Source organism: Eubalaena glacialis, chromosome 6 (assembly GCF_028564815.1).
Source record: "Eubalaena glacialis isolate mEubGla1 chromosome 6, mEubGla1.1.hap2.+ XY, whole genome shotgun sequence".
Lineage (NCBI taxonomy): Eukaryota > Metazoa > Chordata > Mammalia > Artiodactyla > Balaenidae > Eubalaena > Eubalaena glacialis.
The window spans coordinates 28485403-28505164 of NC_083721.1; the positions used below are offsets into that span (position 1 = coordinate 28485403).

At 36.3% G+C, this 19762-nt stretch overlaps 1 protein-coding gene across 1 annotated transcript in view; it reads right to left on the reverse strand.

Annotated features, from left to right (window-relative positions):
- The window catches only part of USP25 (ubiquitin specific peptidase 25), a 142589-nt gene that overhangs the window by 59264 nt on the left and 63563 nt on the right, over nt 1-19762 (reverse strand). Inside the window, exons 7-9 of the mRNA XM_061194023.1 lie at nt 19214-19351; nt 16592-16668; nt 1636-1709 (exon numbers count right to left, since the gene is read on the reverse strand). Of these exons, the coding sequence (XP_061050006.1) occupies nt 1636-1709; nt 16592-16668; nt 19214-19351 (289 nt within the window). The remainder of the gene's footprint in view (nt 1-1635; nt 1710-16591; nt 16669-19213; nt 19352-19762) is intronic.

The following is a 19762-nucleotide window of genomic DNA, read 5'->3' on the forward strand; positions in this document are numbered from 1 at the left end:
AAGCTTACAGTCACTACAACTTTACGATCCATTATAGTTAGCTCATTTGAGTGACTTTCTCCTAGCAACCGTCAGGTCCTCAGTACATGCAGAGAGAAGAGGAATAGTTCCATGAGGGTCAGAGCCTAGCCAGAGAGGTGGTGCCAGAAGGGAATGAGGGGAAAGAGTTTTAGAAATGTATAAGGATGATCATAATGGACAAGGAAGGAAGTAAAGCACAGACTGAGAAGAACAGAATGGAGGGCTCAATGGCCTAGAAATTCTAGAAGAGTTGAAGAAGTTTTGCAATAGAGTACTTTAGTAAACAAACTGAAAATCACGCCTAATTGAGAGTCACTAGTCTAAAAAAAGGCATTAAGAAGATATATGTAAAAATAATAAAGTGTTCTAAAATAAATTATTGTTAACAAAGCAAACACATAGTTCACCTGGAAATGTATTAAAATCACATTTATGCAGCACAGTAGCCTTTAAACAACTTACCAAATTCAAGTATGAAGACTTCACTGATTAAGAAATTTTAATAATCACTTTTAAGAATCCAGATAATATAGGTAGAAGTGCTCATGAGAAGTATTATAAATAGTGCCCAGTCACAACCTGATTAGAGCTCCTCTACTGCTATATAGTGTTCTACTTCAAATAAAAACTGGTATGATAGTGTGGACATCCCAAATTGGAATACAATGCACTATATAAAATATTCCACTACTTATATAATGAATATTTAGCATTTGAGGCAAACAAAATGTACTAACACCTCAATATAACCTTTAGGATGTCTGATTAAATCCTGAGTTAGTGTCTACCTTTTTCCAAATCTCAAATATAAAACTACATTCAAACAAAACTTCATGGGAATCCATCACTTAAGATCCTGAAGAAAAATTAATTTCCCAAATTTTATACTTTGGGTCATTTGGGTGAACTTTCAAAAGCTGATGTATAGGGTCATTTGGGAATAACAATTTTTCAAAAATGTATGCTTTGGGACTTAGTAATATTATTACTTGAAGTATATCTTATGAGTCAGTTCCCTGCCCTTGTTAGGAAAGCCAAAGAGTAACTGGTGAGGCCTGGACTTTACGTAACAGGAATAGTATCACTCAACTGATTTTTCAGAAGACAGGGTACAACTCTTTCTTGAAAACTATATTCTGAAGAATTTTATAATCACCCCCAAAATGGAAACCCTGCAATACCCTGACTATGCTAAATTGCTAAGTACAGCTTTCAACATGCATAGACTTGAAACCCTCAAAAACACTGACCATCATACCAAGCCCAGTATTAAACTCCAATATTATTTTTAAAAGATCCACCAATTGCTCCCTTAATCCCTGTATCCTAACAACTCACAGTATCACAGAACCCGTCCCAGGCAAAGAACATCAGGACAACATTAACTAAGTACCAAGTAGCATGTGACAGTATACTCTGTACTTTCCTTTACATGCACTCAATTCTTTGCTTTTTATATAAATGATTAGCAGTAACAATGCAGCAGAAACTACTAGACAGAGTAAGTCAAATTAAAATTAAAAACCATTCCACAAATAAAGTCACTATCATGACAAAGGAGCTAACAGCTAATAATATCTCAATTGTAATAAATAAGCAGACGTGTAACTATACCTTCAAGCACTCCCACGGCTAGGAATCTTCCATAGAACAACTCTACCATGGGGTTCTTTGGCTTCTCTTCATCCCTAAAAATCACGTTAAAAATATAAATGTGGTTATAATTCTTAATTTTTAGAACTGTAAATAATAGAGAAAACATTAAAAGAACAATAATATATGCCAAGACAATAACATTTATGAGGTTATCATGTGTTTGGTGCTGCGACTTACAGTGTTGGGCCAAGGTACTTAAATTTATTTTCCGTTTCTTCACCTGTCAACTGAGGATAATAATAGTAATGGAACTCACAAGGTTGTTGTAAGGGTTAAAATGAGTTACTATGTGGGACCTCGTTATAAGAAGACCTGAGTAGAGTCTGTATTCATGAAGTGCCTGATCTTTCCATTATCATTTTGATTTTGAACTTTTAGTCTGTACAACACATGCTTATTTGGACTTGTTGGGAAGGAGGGAAAGCCACTCTTAATCAAAATAAATTTCTATAAAATTTTAATAAGTCATTTCCCACATTTACCTAGAAGAATGAACACTAGCCATCAGCAGTGAAGGAGAAAAACACCAGCTTCAACCCAGGTAGCTAAAGAGAAACTCCAATCTTTTATAAAGTTTCATGTTGCTGGTAAAATTAGTCATCTGTGAATTTTCCAAATTCTTTAACATATAAATTTGTTGTTTTTCTTTTTTGCTTGAAGCAAATAGAAACTGACAATTTTTAACTTTTTTTTAATGCTTTGTACTGTGTGGTCTAAGAACACAAAGTTTATTTTGGCCTTGCTATATAAAAGTATGTTGTATCCACAACTGCAGAGAGATTTTTCTTCATAAATTTTGTGTTTAAATTAGTAAAACTGATTTATTTTAAAAAAGAGAGAAGGACACTATCTGTCTCTTGATATATGTGTTACATTCACCCTCATTTAAACCATAAAATAATTGGTGGGAAGTACTTCACTTAATCTCTGGAACAATCCTATGAGGTAGTGTGGTGGTCATCAGTGCTATTAAAAAAGATTTCTGTCTCTCTACTTTTAGGTACATAGTAAGAAGCACTTTCCCATTTACTTTTTATTGAAATTTGAAAAAAATCTGAACTGTGATAAAATACACACAATATAAAATTTACCACCTTAACCATTTTTAAGTTTACAGTTCGGCAGTGTTAAGTATATTCACACTGTTGTACAACCAACTTCCAGAACTATTTTTCATCTTGAGAAACTGATTAAACAACTCCACATTCCTCCCTCCCGCCAGGCCCTGGCAACCACCATCCTAACTTTCTGTTTCTTTGAGTTTGACAACTATTGACACATCATATAAGTGACATACAGTGTTTGTCTTTTTGTGACTGGCTTATTTCACTTAGCATCATGTCTTCAAGGTTCATCCATGTTGTAGTATGTATCAGAGTTTCCTTACTTGTTAAGGATATTCCATTGTATGTGTATAACACATTTGTATTTCCATTCATCCATGGACATATCAGTTGCTTTCAACCTTTTGTCTATTGTGCTAATGCTGCTATGAATATGAGTGTGCAAGTATCTCTTTGGGACCATGCTATCAATTCTTTTGGATATAAATTCAGCAGTAGAATTGCTGGATCATGTGGTTAATTCTTGTTTTTTTCATCTTTATAGATACAATTGACCAACAAAATTGTAAGGTATTTAAAGTGTACAGTGTGAAGATTTGACATATGTATACACTGTGAAAAGATTCCCTACATCAAATGATAATTATATTAGTATTAATTTTTTGAGGAACCACCATGTTTTCCACAGCAGCTGCACCATTTTACATTCCCATCAACAGTGCACAAAAGTTTCAATTTTTTCACATCTTCATCAACACGTGTTATTTTCTGTTTTGTTTTGGTTTTGGTTTGGTGAGGGTTTTTTTGTTTTTTGGTTTTTGATAGCAGCCATCCTAATGGGTATGAGGTGCTCCCATTAACTTTGAAGTTAAATAAACCACATGACTTGCTTTGCACAACAAAATGTCAGTGGAAGTAATGTGTTACATTTCTGGGCTGTAACTTTGAGAGCCAATATACTTTTCACTGATGTGGTGATCCCAGAATCCTGTGATGAGATGAGGCCTCTGTCAGCGTAAGGCCCTGTCAATGGATGTGCACAGCCCCTTGCTCACACTCATTGGGCATAGCTAAGGCTGTGACATAAACCTCTGAAGTTTTGGGGATGTTGCCACAGGATCATCTAGCCCACCCTAAATGGTAGCAGGTGGCACTCTTACCTCTATTGCACTGGTAATAAAACTGTAGACTACGCTAAGTCACTTGCCCAAATTCATACAACTAGTAAGTGCTCAAACTGAAAAGCAAACTCAAGTCTGCCTCTAAAACCTATGAATCCTCCCACTATGCATACTTAATCTCTGCGCATTTTAACTCTATGAAAACAGTTTATTTCACACCTTATTTTTTACACTGTGACAATAAAAAGGACTTGAGACTGATATGGGGGAGAGGAAGAATCCAAAGATTGTCTCTCTTGATGTAAAAGTCTATGAATCTTTAGACATAAATATTAGTATCTCCATTTCCACATGTCATATTTCCATGTAGAAAAGCAACATTCCTGGTTTCTCTCCTTACTGTCACAGACATACTGCATAGAAAGAGCAGTGACATACCAGGTTGGTGACTTTGGCAGAAGAAACTGGGTAAGAGCTGCTCGACTAATTCTGAATTCTCTTTCCAAATCTTCATATCTGAATTTTGGTCTGCTCTCCACTGACCTGTGGTATGCACACTGACCTCCCCTAAGGCGTCAGACAGACCAATCTTCTAGAAATTGTTACCCTGTCCTTCTTTGCAACCTCTCAGAGGTCTTACTCTTTACTGTGCATTTAAGCTTTGAATATCAGGGACTAAGACTGTGGTTATCAACAGAAATGTAAGGAACACAAGTGAAGAGCAATTTAAAAGACGTGAGACTTCTATTGATATAACAGAAATGATATACCCACCACTTGCATGAAGAAAAGCTAGACTGACACAAATAGCCAAGGCCAAAAGAAATCACTAAAGAAAACCTGTATCAGGGACACTTTAGCCTTGGGAATTAGGTCGACACAGAAAGAGTTCAGAGATCTAGGGCAACTGATAGAGTAACCTACTCAGTGCTTCCCAATCTTTTTAATGTCATTGGCGCACAGATAATATATGCAGAGAACTCTGGAATAAAACCACATGTTTTCTCATGATAACAGAAACAGGATCAATACCTCCACATACCTATCATCTGGCTTACCATGGCACAACAACTGGAAAGCTGTGTTCTAGATAGGCAGAGCATAGTGGTTCAAAAAGTTTTAGCTCCATAAACAGTAAAGAAAAAACAAAACTACTGAGAAATGAATGAGGAGAAGGACATATTTCAAATAAGACAATTTTAGATGAAATGGGAAAGTTCTAGCTTCTTTTTAAAACAGTTTTAGGAAATGGGGAGAGAACTTGTTAGTTACTAGATCAGAAACGTTGACACTGGGACCCAAAGAAAGTTTTCAAAAGTAAATGAGTAATAAGGAAAGATCTCCAAAATCAGAAAAGAATGATCCTTTCAGAAATAACCAGGACTCAGGAAACAGTCAAGTGGCAGTCTTCTAAGGCTAGAGATAAAAAGTAATCAGGGAGTTGTGTTGCAGATAGGTTACTATATGAGCTGCTTATAGAAAATCTGGATAGATTCGAGGAGGAACTAGGGATTTCAGGGTAAAGCATTCAAAGAATTACTGAGAGAACTTCAAAGAGACTCAGTAATCATAGATGGGGATACAGATATTGTTCACATTCTGAGGAAACATGCTCAATAAATTTTGGGGGTTGGAACTCTAAGGAAAAGTACAAGGAACATGAGTTTTACTAAAGAGGAGCCAGGGTGGACAATCATAGATCAAGTCCACACATGGGCTGTCTGCTGGTCTGACAGGACAGAACCCTGGTGGAATTCTGCAACACAAAAGAGGTGAAGGTGGACAATGCATGTTTGAACAATAAATTACTTGGGCATACTCCTAACTCATATTTCACTAGCTCTCATTATGAGGGCCTTATCAAGAAAATACAGAGGAGCAGGTTATACAAAAACAAAATTTATAGGGCAGAAAACAAAGTCAAAAGAAGAGAAAGAGAAGATACTCGCCCATCAAACAGAGCTGGTCCTGAATGAGGTAGAACTAAGAAGCAGGTTAAACTATTAAAAATTCAGCCAAGCCTTCTTTAAAGAAGAATGAAAAAAACGTATATGTAACTGAACCTTAAAGGGCTATCCCGCCCAGAAAAAAAAAGTAGCAGAAAGAAATATACTCAAGGCCTAGAACTTTCAAAAGCTGAGGAAAGAGCATATCATAGAGATGATGATCTTCACTGGATGCTGGAACTCAGGTTTCAGAAGCATCAACCGCAGATTCAGTTCAGCAATCTGATGGGGAGATTTACCAAATGAAGCTAACCTGAAGAGAAGAAAGAAACTACCTAGAAAGCAGGTTTTACAGGCCTAAGCAATCCCATACCAAAATGCAATGGCAGCAACCACTGGGCACAAAAATATGTTATTAGAAAGAGCTTACATTCAATGCAGCACTGAGGGCCAGCAAACTGAAGCTCGTAAGAAAAATGTAACTTAAGAGTTCTGGTGGACAGAAAACAAGGGCACCTGACCAGAGCTGTTAGCATCATAAACTTCTAAACATGCCAAGAAGGAAGTGGCTTTGTTCAATGCCACATTCTCAAGACAGTTTCCAACAGTAGAATTTTTTCCCTCAGATACTGTAGATTTAGCGCCATAATCTCGAGAGATTTCTTCCAACGTTAGTTGTCTAAGACCAATTGGCCCTTAATGACAGGCATCTTGGCAGAACTAAAACCATGATGATTGCCTCCATTTATGACATTATCCAGATTTTCTGCTACAGTCTTTAGCAACAATAACTTGAGTCTGGATTGCACTAAGATCTAGGAATATTATAGCTGGACTGAAAGTTAAAGGGTTGAAGTTCTGCTTTTGTTTCAAAATTTTGAAAGTAAGAGATCAATGTTAATCATGTGTCCTAATAATCCTTCAAAATCTAAAATTAGAATATATGAAATTCAACATCTGAAGGACTGAAAGAACTACACACATACAAGTGAAAGAGAAAGCAGGCTTCATCTGAAGAACCTCAACTCAATTCAGGCACAGAAAAGACAGGCCTGTAGTGTAAAGGCTGAACAAACTCAGAAAGTCAAAAATGATTTCTTTTTTGTTAGACTGCAACTAAAGGGCAAAAGAATCTGACTTTTAAGTATAATTTGTTTGGATTTTTCCTTAAAAGATCAAGTGGATATAATTTGGAAACTTATTTTTCCCCTGAGAATTTGAGAACAAATGAGATGGGCTATATAAAATTTTAGAAGCATCTCCTAGTTGCTAACAATATATAATTAGAATATTTTTACTTTAATTCAATCTCATTGCAGACTACGTTATTATGCATTTTTTGGACAATAAGGCTGGCCATAATTTTAAAATAGAAAAAAAAAGATACATCTAACTAAGAAAGTAAAAGGCCTGTACTCAGAAAACTAGGAAACTGATGAAAGAAACTGCAGACACAAACAAATGGAAACATATATGGTGCTCATGGATTGGAAGAATTAGTATTGTTAAAACGATCATACTACCCAAAGCAATCTACAGACTCAACGTATCTCTATAAAAATACCAAAGGCAGTTTTCACAACACTAGAACAAATAATTCTAAAATCTGTATGGAAACACAAAAGACCCTGAATACACAAAACAGTCTTGAGAAAAAAGAGCAAAACCAAAAGTATCAAGCTGCCCCTAGTAACCCAGCTGGAACCGGTCTGAGGTGGCACAGGGCCTGTGAGTTTGGTTTTAAGTGCCTAGTGGGAAAGCACATGTAAGTGCAACTCCTTTCTCGGAATGAGAAAATTATTGCTCAGAAAGGCACAACTTGTCTGAGTTTACACACCTAGTTGGCAGATTGGCTAGGACTTGGTTTTTGTCATCAAAGTCAGTGCTCCTTAAGCTATCTAGGAGCAGACAAGATGGCCAAGTAGAAGGACCTGAGCTCACCATCTCTCACACAAACACCAAAATCACAACTACCTGCTGAACAACCATCGACAAAAAATGACTGAAACCAACCAAAAAAGGATACTCTAGTTCCAAAGACAAGGAAGAAGCCACAATGAGAAGGTAGGAGGGGCGTATTCGTGATCAAATCCCACACATGCTGGGTGGGCAACCCACAAACTGGAAAATAATTATACCGCAGAGGTTCTCCCACAGGAAAGAGTTCTGAGCCCCACATCAGGCTACCCAGTCTGGGCATCTGGCATTAGGAGGAGGAGCCCCCAGAGCATTTGCTTTGAAGGCCAGCAGGGCTTGATCATAGGAACTCCACAGGACTGGGGGGAACAGAAATGCCACTCTTGGAGGGTGAACACAAGGTCTTGTGAACACCGGGACCCAGGGGAAAAAGCAGTGACTTCATAGGAGCCTGGGCCAGACCTACCTGCTGGTCTTGGAAGGTCTCCTGGGGACGCGGGGGGGCGGCTCTGGCTCACTGCAGAAACAAGGACACTGGTGGCAGAGGTACTGGTGAGTACTCATTGGCGTGAGCTGTCCTGGAGGCCACCATTTTGATGCAAAGACCTGGTCCCACCCAAGAGCCCGTAGGCTCCAGTGCTGGGATGCCACAGGCCAAACAACCAACAGGGTAGGAATACAGCCCCACCCATCAGCAGACAGGCTGCTTAAAGTTTTCCTGAGCCCACAGCTGCTTCTGAACACACTGCTTGACAGGGCCCTGCTCACCACAGAGACAAGACCCAGCTCCACCCACGAGTGGGCAGGTATCAGTCCCTCCCACCTGGAAGCCTGCACAAGCCTCTTAGACCAGCCTCACCTACCAGGGGTCAGACACCAGAAGCAAGAGGAACTACAATCCTGCAGCCTGTGACACTGCAAATACAAAGTTAGATAAAATGAGACAGCAGGGGAACACGTTCCAGATGAAGTAACAAGATAAAACCCCAGAAGAACAACTAAGTGAAGTGGAGACAGGCAATCTAACTGAAAAAGAATTCACAGTAATTGTAAAGATGATCCAAGATCTTGGAAAAAGAATGGAAGCACAGACCAAGAAGATATAGGGAATGTTTAACAAGGATCTAGAAGATTTAAAGAACAAACAAACAGAGTTCAACAATACAATATCTGCAATGAAAAACACACTAGAATAAATCAACAGCAGAATAAATGAGGCAGAAGGATGGATAAGTGAGCTGGAACACAGAATGGTGAAAATCACTGCTGTGGAACAGAATAATGAAAAAAGAATAAAAGAAATGAGGACAGTTTAAGAGATCTCTGGGACATTAAATGCACTAACATTCGCATTATAGAGGTCCCATAAGGAGAGGAAAGGGCCTGAGAAAATATTTGAAAAGATAATAGCTGAAAACTTACCTAACATGGGAAAGGAAACAGTCACCCAAGTCCAGGAAGCACAGAGAGTGCCATACAGGATAAACCCAAGGAGGAACACACCAAGACACATATTAATCAAATTGACAAAAGTTAAAGACAAAGAGAAAATATTAAAAGCAACAAGGGAAAAGCAACAAATAACATACAAGGGAATCCCTATAAGGTTATCAGTTGATTTTTTAGCAGAAACTCTGCAGGCCAGAACGGACTAACACATATATCTAAAGTGATGAAGGGAAAAAAACCTACAAGTATATTCTTATACTCTACCCAGCAAAGCTCTCGTTCAGATTCAAAAGAGAAATCAAAAGCTTTACAGACCAGCAAAAGCTAAGAGAATTCAGCACCACCAAACCTACTTTACAACAAATGCTAAAGGAATTTCTCTAGGTAGAAAAGAAAAGGCCACAACTAGAAACAAGAAAATTACAAATGGGAAAGCTCACCAGTACAGGCAAAAATACAGTAAAGGTAGGAAAATATACATACATAAATATGGTATCAAAACCAGCAATTGTGAGAAGAGGTGAGTACAAATATAGAATACTGGAAATGCATTTGAAATTAAGACACCAGAAACTTAAAACAATCTTGTATATACATATGGACTGCTATATCAAAACTTCATGGCAACCACAAACCAAAAATCTATAATAGATACACACACAAAAAAGAAAAAGCAATACAAACACAACACTAAAGACAGTCATCAAATCACAAGAGAAGAGAACAAAATAGGAAGGGAAGAAAAAAGACCTGCAAAAACAAACCCAAAATAATTAACAAAATGGCAGTAAGTACGTATCGGTAATGACCTTAAACATAAATGGATTAAATGCTCCAACCAAAAGACAGAGACTGGCTGAATGGATGCAAAAACAAGACCCTTATATATGCTGTCTACAAGAGACCCACTTCAGATCTAGGGACACATACAGACTGAAAGTGAGGGGATGGACAAAGGTATTTCATACAAATGGAAATCAAAAGAAAGCTGGAGTAGCAATTCTCATATCAGAAAAAATAGACTTTAAAATAAAGACTATTACAAGAGACAAAGAAGGACACTACATAATGATCAAGGGATCAATCCAAGAAGAAGATAAAACAATTGTAAATATATATGCATCCAACATAGGAGCACGTCAACATAGAAGGCAAATGCTAACAGCCATGAAAGGAGAAATCAACAGTAAAACAATAACAGTGGAGAACATTAACAGCCCACTTACATCAACAGACAGATCATCCAGACAGAAAATCAATAAGGAAGCACAGGCCTTAAATGACACACTAAATCACATAGACTTAATTGATATTTATAGAGCGTTCCATCTGAAAGTAGCAGAATACACAATCTTTTCAAGTGAACATGGAACATTCTCCAGCACAGATCACATGATGAGCCATAAAGCAAGCCTCTATAAATTTGAGATTGAAATCGTATCAAGCACCTTTTCCGACCACGACACTATGAGATCAGACAACAAATACGAGAAAAAACTAAAAAAACACAAACACGTGGAGGCTAAACCATATGCTACTAAATAACCAATGGATCACTGAAGAAGTCAAAGAGGAAATCAAAAAATACCTAGAGATGAATGAAAACGAAAACATGAGGATCCGAAACCTACGGTACATAGCAAAAGCAGTTCTAAGAGGGAAGTTTATAGCAATACAATCTTACCTCAGGAAAGAAGAAACATCCCAAGTAAACAACCTAACCTTACACCTAAAGCAACTAGAGTAAGAACAACAAACAAAACTCAAAGTTAGCAGAAGGAAAGAAATCATAAAGATTAGAACAGGAATAAATTAAATAGAGATGAAAAAAACAATAAAAAAGATCAATGAAACTAAAACCTAGCTCTTTGAAAAGACAAACAAAATTGATAACCTTTAGCCAGGCTCATGAAGAAAAAGAAAGTGATGGCTCAAATCAATAAAATTAGAAAAAACAAAAAAAGGAGACGTTACAACTGACACCACAGAAATAAAAAGGAGCATAGGAGACTACTCTAAGCAATTATATACCAATAAAATGGAAAACCTAGAAGAAATGGACAAATTCTTAGAAAGGTACAATCTTGCAAAACTTGTGACGAGATATTGTCAACAGAGAAATAAGAATCTAGGAAAGAAACTAGGAAGAAATAGGAAATATGAACAGACCAATCACAAGCACTAAAATTGAAACTGTGATATAAAAGCTTCCAACAAACAGAAGTCCAGGACCAGATGGCTTCACAGGTAAATTCTATCAAACATTTAGTGAATAGTTAACAAGTATCCTTCTGAAACTATTTCAAAAATTGCAGAGGAAGGAACACTCCAAACTCATTCTATGAGGCCACCATCACCCTGATAGCAATACCAAAGATACCACAAAAAAAGAAAAATACCACAAAAAAAGAAAATTACAGGCCAATATCACTAATGAACATAGATGCAAAAATCCTCAACAAAATACTAGCAAACTGAATCCAAAAACACATTAAAAGGATTATACACCTTGATCAAGTGGGATTTATCCCAGGGATGCAAGAACTTTTCGATATCTGCAAATCAATCAATGTGATACACCACATTAACAAACTGAAGATTAAAAACCATACGATCATCTCAATAGATGCAGAAAAAGCTTTTGTCAAAATTCAACGCCCATTTATGATAAACACTCTCCAGAAAGTGGGCATAGAGGGAACCTAACTCAACATAATAAAGGCCATGTATGACAAACCCACAGCTAACATCATACTCAATGGTGAAAAACTGAAAGCATTTCCTTTAAGATCAGGAACAAGACAAGGATGTCCACTCTAGCCACTTTTATTCTGCATAATTTTGGAAGCCCTAGCCATGGTAATCAGAGAAGAAAAAGAAATAAAAGGAATCCAAATTGGAATAGAAGTAAAACTGTCACTGTTTGCAGATGACATGATACTATACACAGAAGATCCTAAAGATGGTACCAGAAAGCTACTAGAGCTCATCAGTGAATTTGGTAAAGTTGCAGGATTCAAAATTAATACACAAAAATCTGTTGCATTTCTATAAACTAATAACAAAAGATCAGAAAGAGAAATTAAGGAAACAATCCCATTTGCCATCGCATCAAAAAGAATAAATTACCTAGGAATAAACCTACCTAAGGAGGCAAAAGACCTGTACTCCGAAAACTATAAGATGCTGATGAAAGAAATCGAAGATGATACAAATAGATGGAAAGATATACCATGTTCTTGGATTGGAGGAATCAACATTGTCAAAATGACTATACTACCCAAGGTAATCTACAGATTCAATGTAATCCCTACCAAATTACAAATGGCATTTTTTTGCCGATCTAGAACAAAAAAATCTTAAAACTTGTATGGAAACAAAAGACCCCAAATACCAAAAGCAATTTTGAGAAAGAAAAACTGAGCTGGAGGAATCAGGCTCCCTGACTTTAGCTACAGTAATGAAAACAGTACGGTAATGGCACAAAGAGTGACTTGCAGATCAATGGAACAGGATAGAAAGCCCAGAAATAAACCCATGCACCTACAGCCAATTAATCTATGACAAAGGAGGCAAGAATATACAATGGAGAAAAGACAGTCTCCTCAATAAGTGGTGCTGGGAAAACTGCACAGCTATACATAAAAGAATGAAATTAGAGCATTTGCTAACACCATACAGAAAAGTAAACTCAAAATGGATTAAAGACCTAAATGTAAGACCAGATACTATAAAACTCTTAGAGGGAAACATAAGCAGAACACTCTTTGACATAAATCACAGCAAGATCCTTTTTGGATCCACCTCCTAGAGTAATGAAAATTAAAAACAAAAATAAACAAATGGAACCTAATTAAATTTAAAAGGTTTTGCATAGCAAAGGAAACCATAAACAAAATGACAAGACAACCAACAGAATGGAAAAAAATATTTGTAAAAGATGCGACCAACCAGAGATTAATCTCCAAAATACACAGACAGCTCATGCAGCTCAATATCAAAATTAATAATAATAAAAATAATAACCCCATCAAAAAAATGGGCAGATCTAAATAGACATTTCTCCAAAGATGACATACAGATGACCAACACACACAAGAAAAGATGCTCTACCTTGCTAATTATTAGAGAAATGCAAGTCAAAACTACAATGATGTATCACCTCACACTGGTCAGAATGGCCATCATCAAACAGTCTACAAACAATAAATGCTGGAGAGGGCATGAAGAAAAGGGAACTCTCCTATGTTGTTGGTGGGAATATAAAGTGGTACAGACACTATGGAGAACAGTATGAAGGTTCCTTAAAAAACTAAAAATAGAGCTATCATATGATCCAGCAACCCTACTCCTGGGCATATATCCAGAGAAAACCATACTTCAAAAAGATGCATGCACCCCAATGTTCATTGCAGCACTATTTACAATAGCCAAGACATGGAAGCAACCTAAATATCCACTGACAGATGAATGGATAAAGAAGATGTGGTACATATATACAATGGAATATTACTCAGCCATAAAAAATAATGAAATAATGCCATCTGCAACAACATGAATGGAGTAGAGATTATCATACTAAGTGAAGTAAGTCAGACAAAAACAAGTATCATACAATATCACTTACATGTGGAATCTAAAAAAATGATACAAATGAACTTTACAAAACAGAAACAGGCTCACAGAAATAGGTAACAAACTTATGGTTACCAAAGGGGAAAGGTGGAGGGGAAGGGATAAATTAGGAGGTTGTGATTAACATATACACACTACTATATATAAAACAGATAATCAACAAGGACCTACTGTATAGCCCAGGGAACTCTAACCAATACTCTGTAATAACCTATATGAGAAAAGAATCTGAAAAAGAATAGATATATGTAAAAAAATTGTTAGCTAAAACCAAGGGTATGATGCTTCCTCATTTCAAGCTATACTACAAAGTTATGGAAATCAAAAGAGTATAGTATCAGCACAAAAACAGACAGGTAGATAAATGGAACAGAACAGAGAGCCCAGAAATAAGCCCACACTTACATGCTCACTGAAAGTGAGGGGATGGAAAAAGATATTCCATGCAAATGGAAATCAAAAGAAAGCTGGAGTAGCAATACTCGTATCAGATAAAATAGACTTTAAAATAAAGAATGTTACAAGAGACAAGGAAGGACACTACATAATGATCAAGGGATCAATCCAAGAAGAAGGTATAACAATTATAAATATATATGCACCCAACATAGGAGCACCTCAATACATAAGGCAAATGCTAACAGCTATAAAAGAGGAAATCAACAGTAACACAATAATAGTGGGGGACTTTAACACCTCACTTACACCAATGGACAGATCATCCAGACAGAAAATTAATAAGGAAACACAAGCTTTAAATGACACAACAGACCAGACAGATTTAATTGATATTATAGGACATTCCATCCGAAAACAGATTACGCTTTCTTCTCAAGTGCACACGGAACATTCTCTAGGATAGATCACATGTTGGGTCACAAATCAAGCCTCAGTAAATTTAAGAAAATTGAAATTATATCAAGCATCTTTTCTGACCACAACGCTATGAGATTAGAAATAAATTACAGGGGAAAAAATGTAAAAAACACAAGCACATGGAGGCTAAACAAACAAACAAGAAAGACAGCAAACAACAAGCGTTGGCGAAAATGTGGAGAAAAGGGAACCCTCATGCACTCTTGGTGGTAATGTAAATTGGTACAGTCACTATGCCGAACAGTATGGAGGCTGTCAAAAAGTTAAAAATGGAACTACCATATATGATCCAACAATGCCATTTCTGGATACTTACCCAAAGAAAACAAAAACACTAATTCAAAAAGATATATGCACCCCTAAGTTCATTGCAGCATTATTCACAATAGCTAAGATATAGATGCAACCTAAGTGCCCACTGATAGATAAATGGATAAAGATGTGTGTGTGTGTGTGTGTGTGTGTGTGTGTGTATGTATACACATTCCATGTAATATTATTCAGCCATAAAAAAGAATGAAACCTTGCCATTTGTGACAACATGGATAGACCTAGAGGGTATTATGCTAAGTGAAATAAGTCAGACAGAGGAAGACAAATACTGTATCACTTCACTCACATATGGAGTCTAAAAAACAAATGAACAAACATAAAACAGAACAGAGTCATAGATACAGAGAACAAACAGATGGTTGCCAGTAGGAAAGTGGATGGTGGCGGGGGATGAGTGAAATAGGTGAGGGAAATTAAGAGGCAGAAACTTCTAGTTACAAAATAAGTGAGTCACAGGATGTACAGCATGGGGAATATAGTCAATAATAATCGAATATCTTTGTATGATGACAAAGGTGGTCAAAAGGTACAAACTTGCAGTCATAAGATAAATAAGTACTGAAATGATTAATACAATTAACACTGCTGTATGTTATATTTGAAATTTGTAAGAATAAATTCTAAGAGTTCTCGTCACAAGGAATAAATATTTTTTTCTTTTTCTTATATTTGGTATCTATATGAGATGATGGATGTTCACTAAACTTATTGTGGTCATCGTTTTATGATGTATGTAAGTCACATCATTATGCTGTATACTTCAAACTTACACAGTGCTGTTATGTCAATTATATCTCAGTAAAACTGGAAGAAGAACAAATAAAAACAAAAATAGATAAAAAGAGAAGGAAAGACTTTTCAGCCTTGGATTTCTGCCTGTATTCTAGGTGTTAATTTACGTAATGCATCTTGTAGAATCACATCAGAACCTGCGGGGGCAAATCCTAAATGGTCCACCAATGTTTCAGGAAGATGCACAAAGGAACCAACGTTTGGTGTTAGGAGAGTGGCCTCAGGAGAGTGGCCTCAGAAGCGTGGGAGTAGGACCACCCTGAAAGTGTGTGAATTCCTTCCTTTAAGGAGGTCTGCCCATATATTTTAAATTACCAGAGTCTTAGTGGTTCAACCAAATGGGCACAAAATAAAAAGCCCCAGGGAATGTTAAGGAGAAATTTTACATGGAAGGAATCATGAATGTCTTCACGATTCCACGTAAAAAGATTTCATCAGAATTATTACTCCTGGCATGTTTCCCTACCACTAACCCATTCTTCTTCATGGAATATGACTTCATGGAATAAGAACTGAGGATGTGGGGTTAGCTTTTTCAGAGATCACTTCTTAGATATCTCTCACTAGATTCTGACCTTATATTGGACATCTAAAGCTACCCAACATCTGCAGCCACAAATTCCAAACAGCTTGTCAATAATACAGATAACATTTAGGTTTCCACACACTTATCTCAGATTCTTATTTCTCTGTTGACAATGAATACATAAGAAAAAAAAAAATGAGTGTTATTTATCGATCTCCTAATTTATTTCCATCACTAAATTTCACAGTAACTTACGTCTCCTCTTCAGCTTTCATTTGGAAGGCATCTTCTAACCAATCTAATAATTTGTGTGTAAACTCACTCACGTCTTGCTGTGGGGGAAAAAAAAAAGTCTTGTTGATATTCGAGCCTACCAATGAAAACACTAAATACTGCAACATAAAACTTACAGCCAGTCTTTTCAAATGTATAATTAACTGACTCCTCACAAAGGTATCATATGAAATGTCTCACATCAAATGCAAGAAATACTTATAACTTAACCAGAGCATAAAATCAGTATTTGAGAAAAACAAGCATTATATTCATTATCATGTAATTGGGTTTCACCTTAGGAGGGAAAACAATATATATGTGTGTGTGTGTGTGTGTGTGTGTGTGTGTGTGTGTGTATATATATATAAATTCAAACTTATCAATGAGATTTTTAAAAAGAGTTATTACCCCCCCACAAAGAGCTCTCTAATGGATCTTTATAAAATGAAGGACCCACATTACCAAAGAGTTCTTCATTATATAAAGATTTATTACTGGCTTCTGTCTTAGAAGGAATATGTGTTTTTAAACAATTCATTTTTTCAATTCAACTGTTAACGCACAACTTTTTAAGCCATATCCCATTTTACTAAGATATCTGTTAATTTGGATAGGTTGAGCCTAATTAATCACTGACTCCCCAACTATCAAGTCTACCACCTCATGAACGTCGAACTGATTCTCCAATCAGAACCAGCACAATCTTCACCTTTTGCCATCTCTTCGGTCCTACATCACCTGACATAGATAAACAGGAATAAGCAGTGGCAGTTGTACTTATCAACTACCATAAAATTCTTTCAACACTCTGACCTGGAGCACAGCAAACAGGTTTGTATAGAACCTGCATGGGGAGTGGAGTGGGGTGGGCTGGGGTGGGCTGGGGGGATAAAGCAACCCTACTATGACTTCCCAGAGACAGATAAATAAGTGTAAGCAATTTGCCTTTATCAAAATAGTCCCAAATACAAAACAAACTTACTATTATACATTTTCACAGCTAGAAGTTTTTTGAAGAGCATCTGGGCCAACCTATTTACCTTTAAAATGTTGAAACTAAGGTCTAGGAAGCTTAAATAAATTGCTCTAAAGCCATATAAAGACAACTAAACTTAACACAAAATGCCAGTTATAAACATCCATACCACCTGTAGTGGGTTAAATTGAGGCCTGTCAAAATATATGTCCACTTGGATCCTCAGAATCCATCTGTATTTGGAATAAGAGTCTTTGCAGATGTAAAGAAGGTACGGATCTCAAGATGAGATCATCCTGGTTTAAGGTAGGCCCTAAATCCAATGATGGGTACTCTTATAAGAGGAAAAAAAAAAAAAAGAGCAGGCACACAGACATAACAGGGGAAAAGGTCGTGTAAAGATGAAGACAAGAGACTGGCACCACAAGCCAAGGAACACCAGGAGTCACCAGATGGTGGAGGCAAGGAAGGATTCTCCTTGAGAGCCACCGGAGGGAGCATGGCCCTGACAACACCTTTATTTTGAATTTCTGGCTTCTAGAACTATAAGAGAATCATTTTCTATTGTCTTAAAATCACTCGGTTTGTGGTAATTTGTTACAGCTGTCCTAGCAAACTAATATAATACTTTAAAATGGCTTTCCATACTTTTCTATAACATTACTTACCCTGCAAGGTTATATCTGACAAGAAACAAAAAGGTTTCCTACTTATCCAATACTCTTTAGAAGAAAATGTTAGGGGGGAGAAAAACTGAAAACAACAGCAAATATAAGCAAATTCTGATGTGACCACCTTTTTTGTTCATTTATCTTTGCCATAAAAAATGAATTAAAAAAAAAAAGAAAGCACAGGGAAGGCAGTGGCAAAATCAGACATCTTTCAGCTCTCCACACATCCATGTAACAGATATATATCCAAGTACTACAACAACTACACTGCAAACGTAGCAGATTTTTTAAATCTCCTCTCAAGTATTGTCTTTATCTTTTGCCCATTATGTCATTGTCATCTTTTCCAACACTGTTGCTATTATTCTCTGCTTTCTTTCCTTCTTTAATTTCTCTGACTTCTCACATTATATGTGAAAATGTTGGTTTGTTTATAGACATTTTCTATTTTTATAGGAAAATTCCCAATATTCTTTCTAAAAAATTGATAAAAAAGCAACCAAACAGCACTACATAAAGATTGGGAAATAACAGAACTAATAACAATGTTAATGTCATTCAGAAACCTTTTCTGAGTAATTACGGAAAACTACTTTCTGCCAGCAAAGAGAGGCATATCAAAAGCATGTATACTACACTGACACTGCGTTATCACACCTTGGTGAAGATTTTTAATTAAAAATTTGTGAACATTCTTAATTTTACCCACTGCTTTCATTTAGTAATTTTAATTATAATATAAATTACAGCTTCATTTATCATATACTTTCAAGATTATCACTATTTCTTAATTTAAAAGTAAATCTTCCAAATAAAACAATGTTTTAAATGGCTCCAGCTTATTTGTATAAAGATAAATGACAACATCTTTGTCATTTATCTTTGAAAAAAACTGCTTAAGATCAGATTAAATAAAATAAAAAGTTAATAAACAAGTAAGCTCAACAAAGCTACCTGCTGGGAGTCATTTGATTTGAAAGCATCCTTAAGAATTTCAACTGCTCTTGATGGATCAACATATTTCCTTTTAGTACCAACAAGAAGTGCAAATAGATACCGAAGCTCACGCATAAAAGGCAAATTCCGATGCTCCTATTGAAAAAAAAGAAAAAATCCTTAAGTGAAGATTAAAATCTTTACTGGTAAAGAGATACTCATTTTAAAATTAACCAAAAATTTAACTAATATAGATTAGGGATGAATCTAGCACTTCTATTACCATAAAAAAAGAAGAGTGACCGTGTCATCTAGCAGACTGAAAGAAGGAGTCAAACACGGAAAGAGCAGAGGACCTAGACTAAGCTCACAATTTTAGAATAAATGCCACATATTCACAGTAAATCATGTCATTACCCAGCCAAGAATATCCTCATTTAAGTCTGTTTATTATAATCCTTTCCATTCAGCAAAGCCCAGCTGCTGCTGAGGACAGCAATAACAAGAGCCAACATTCAATGAGTGCTAACCACGTGCCAGGCACTACTTAAGTACTTTACGCTCAAT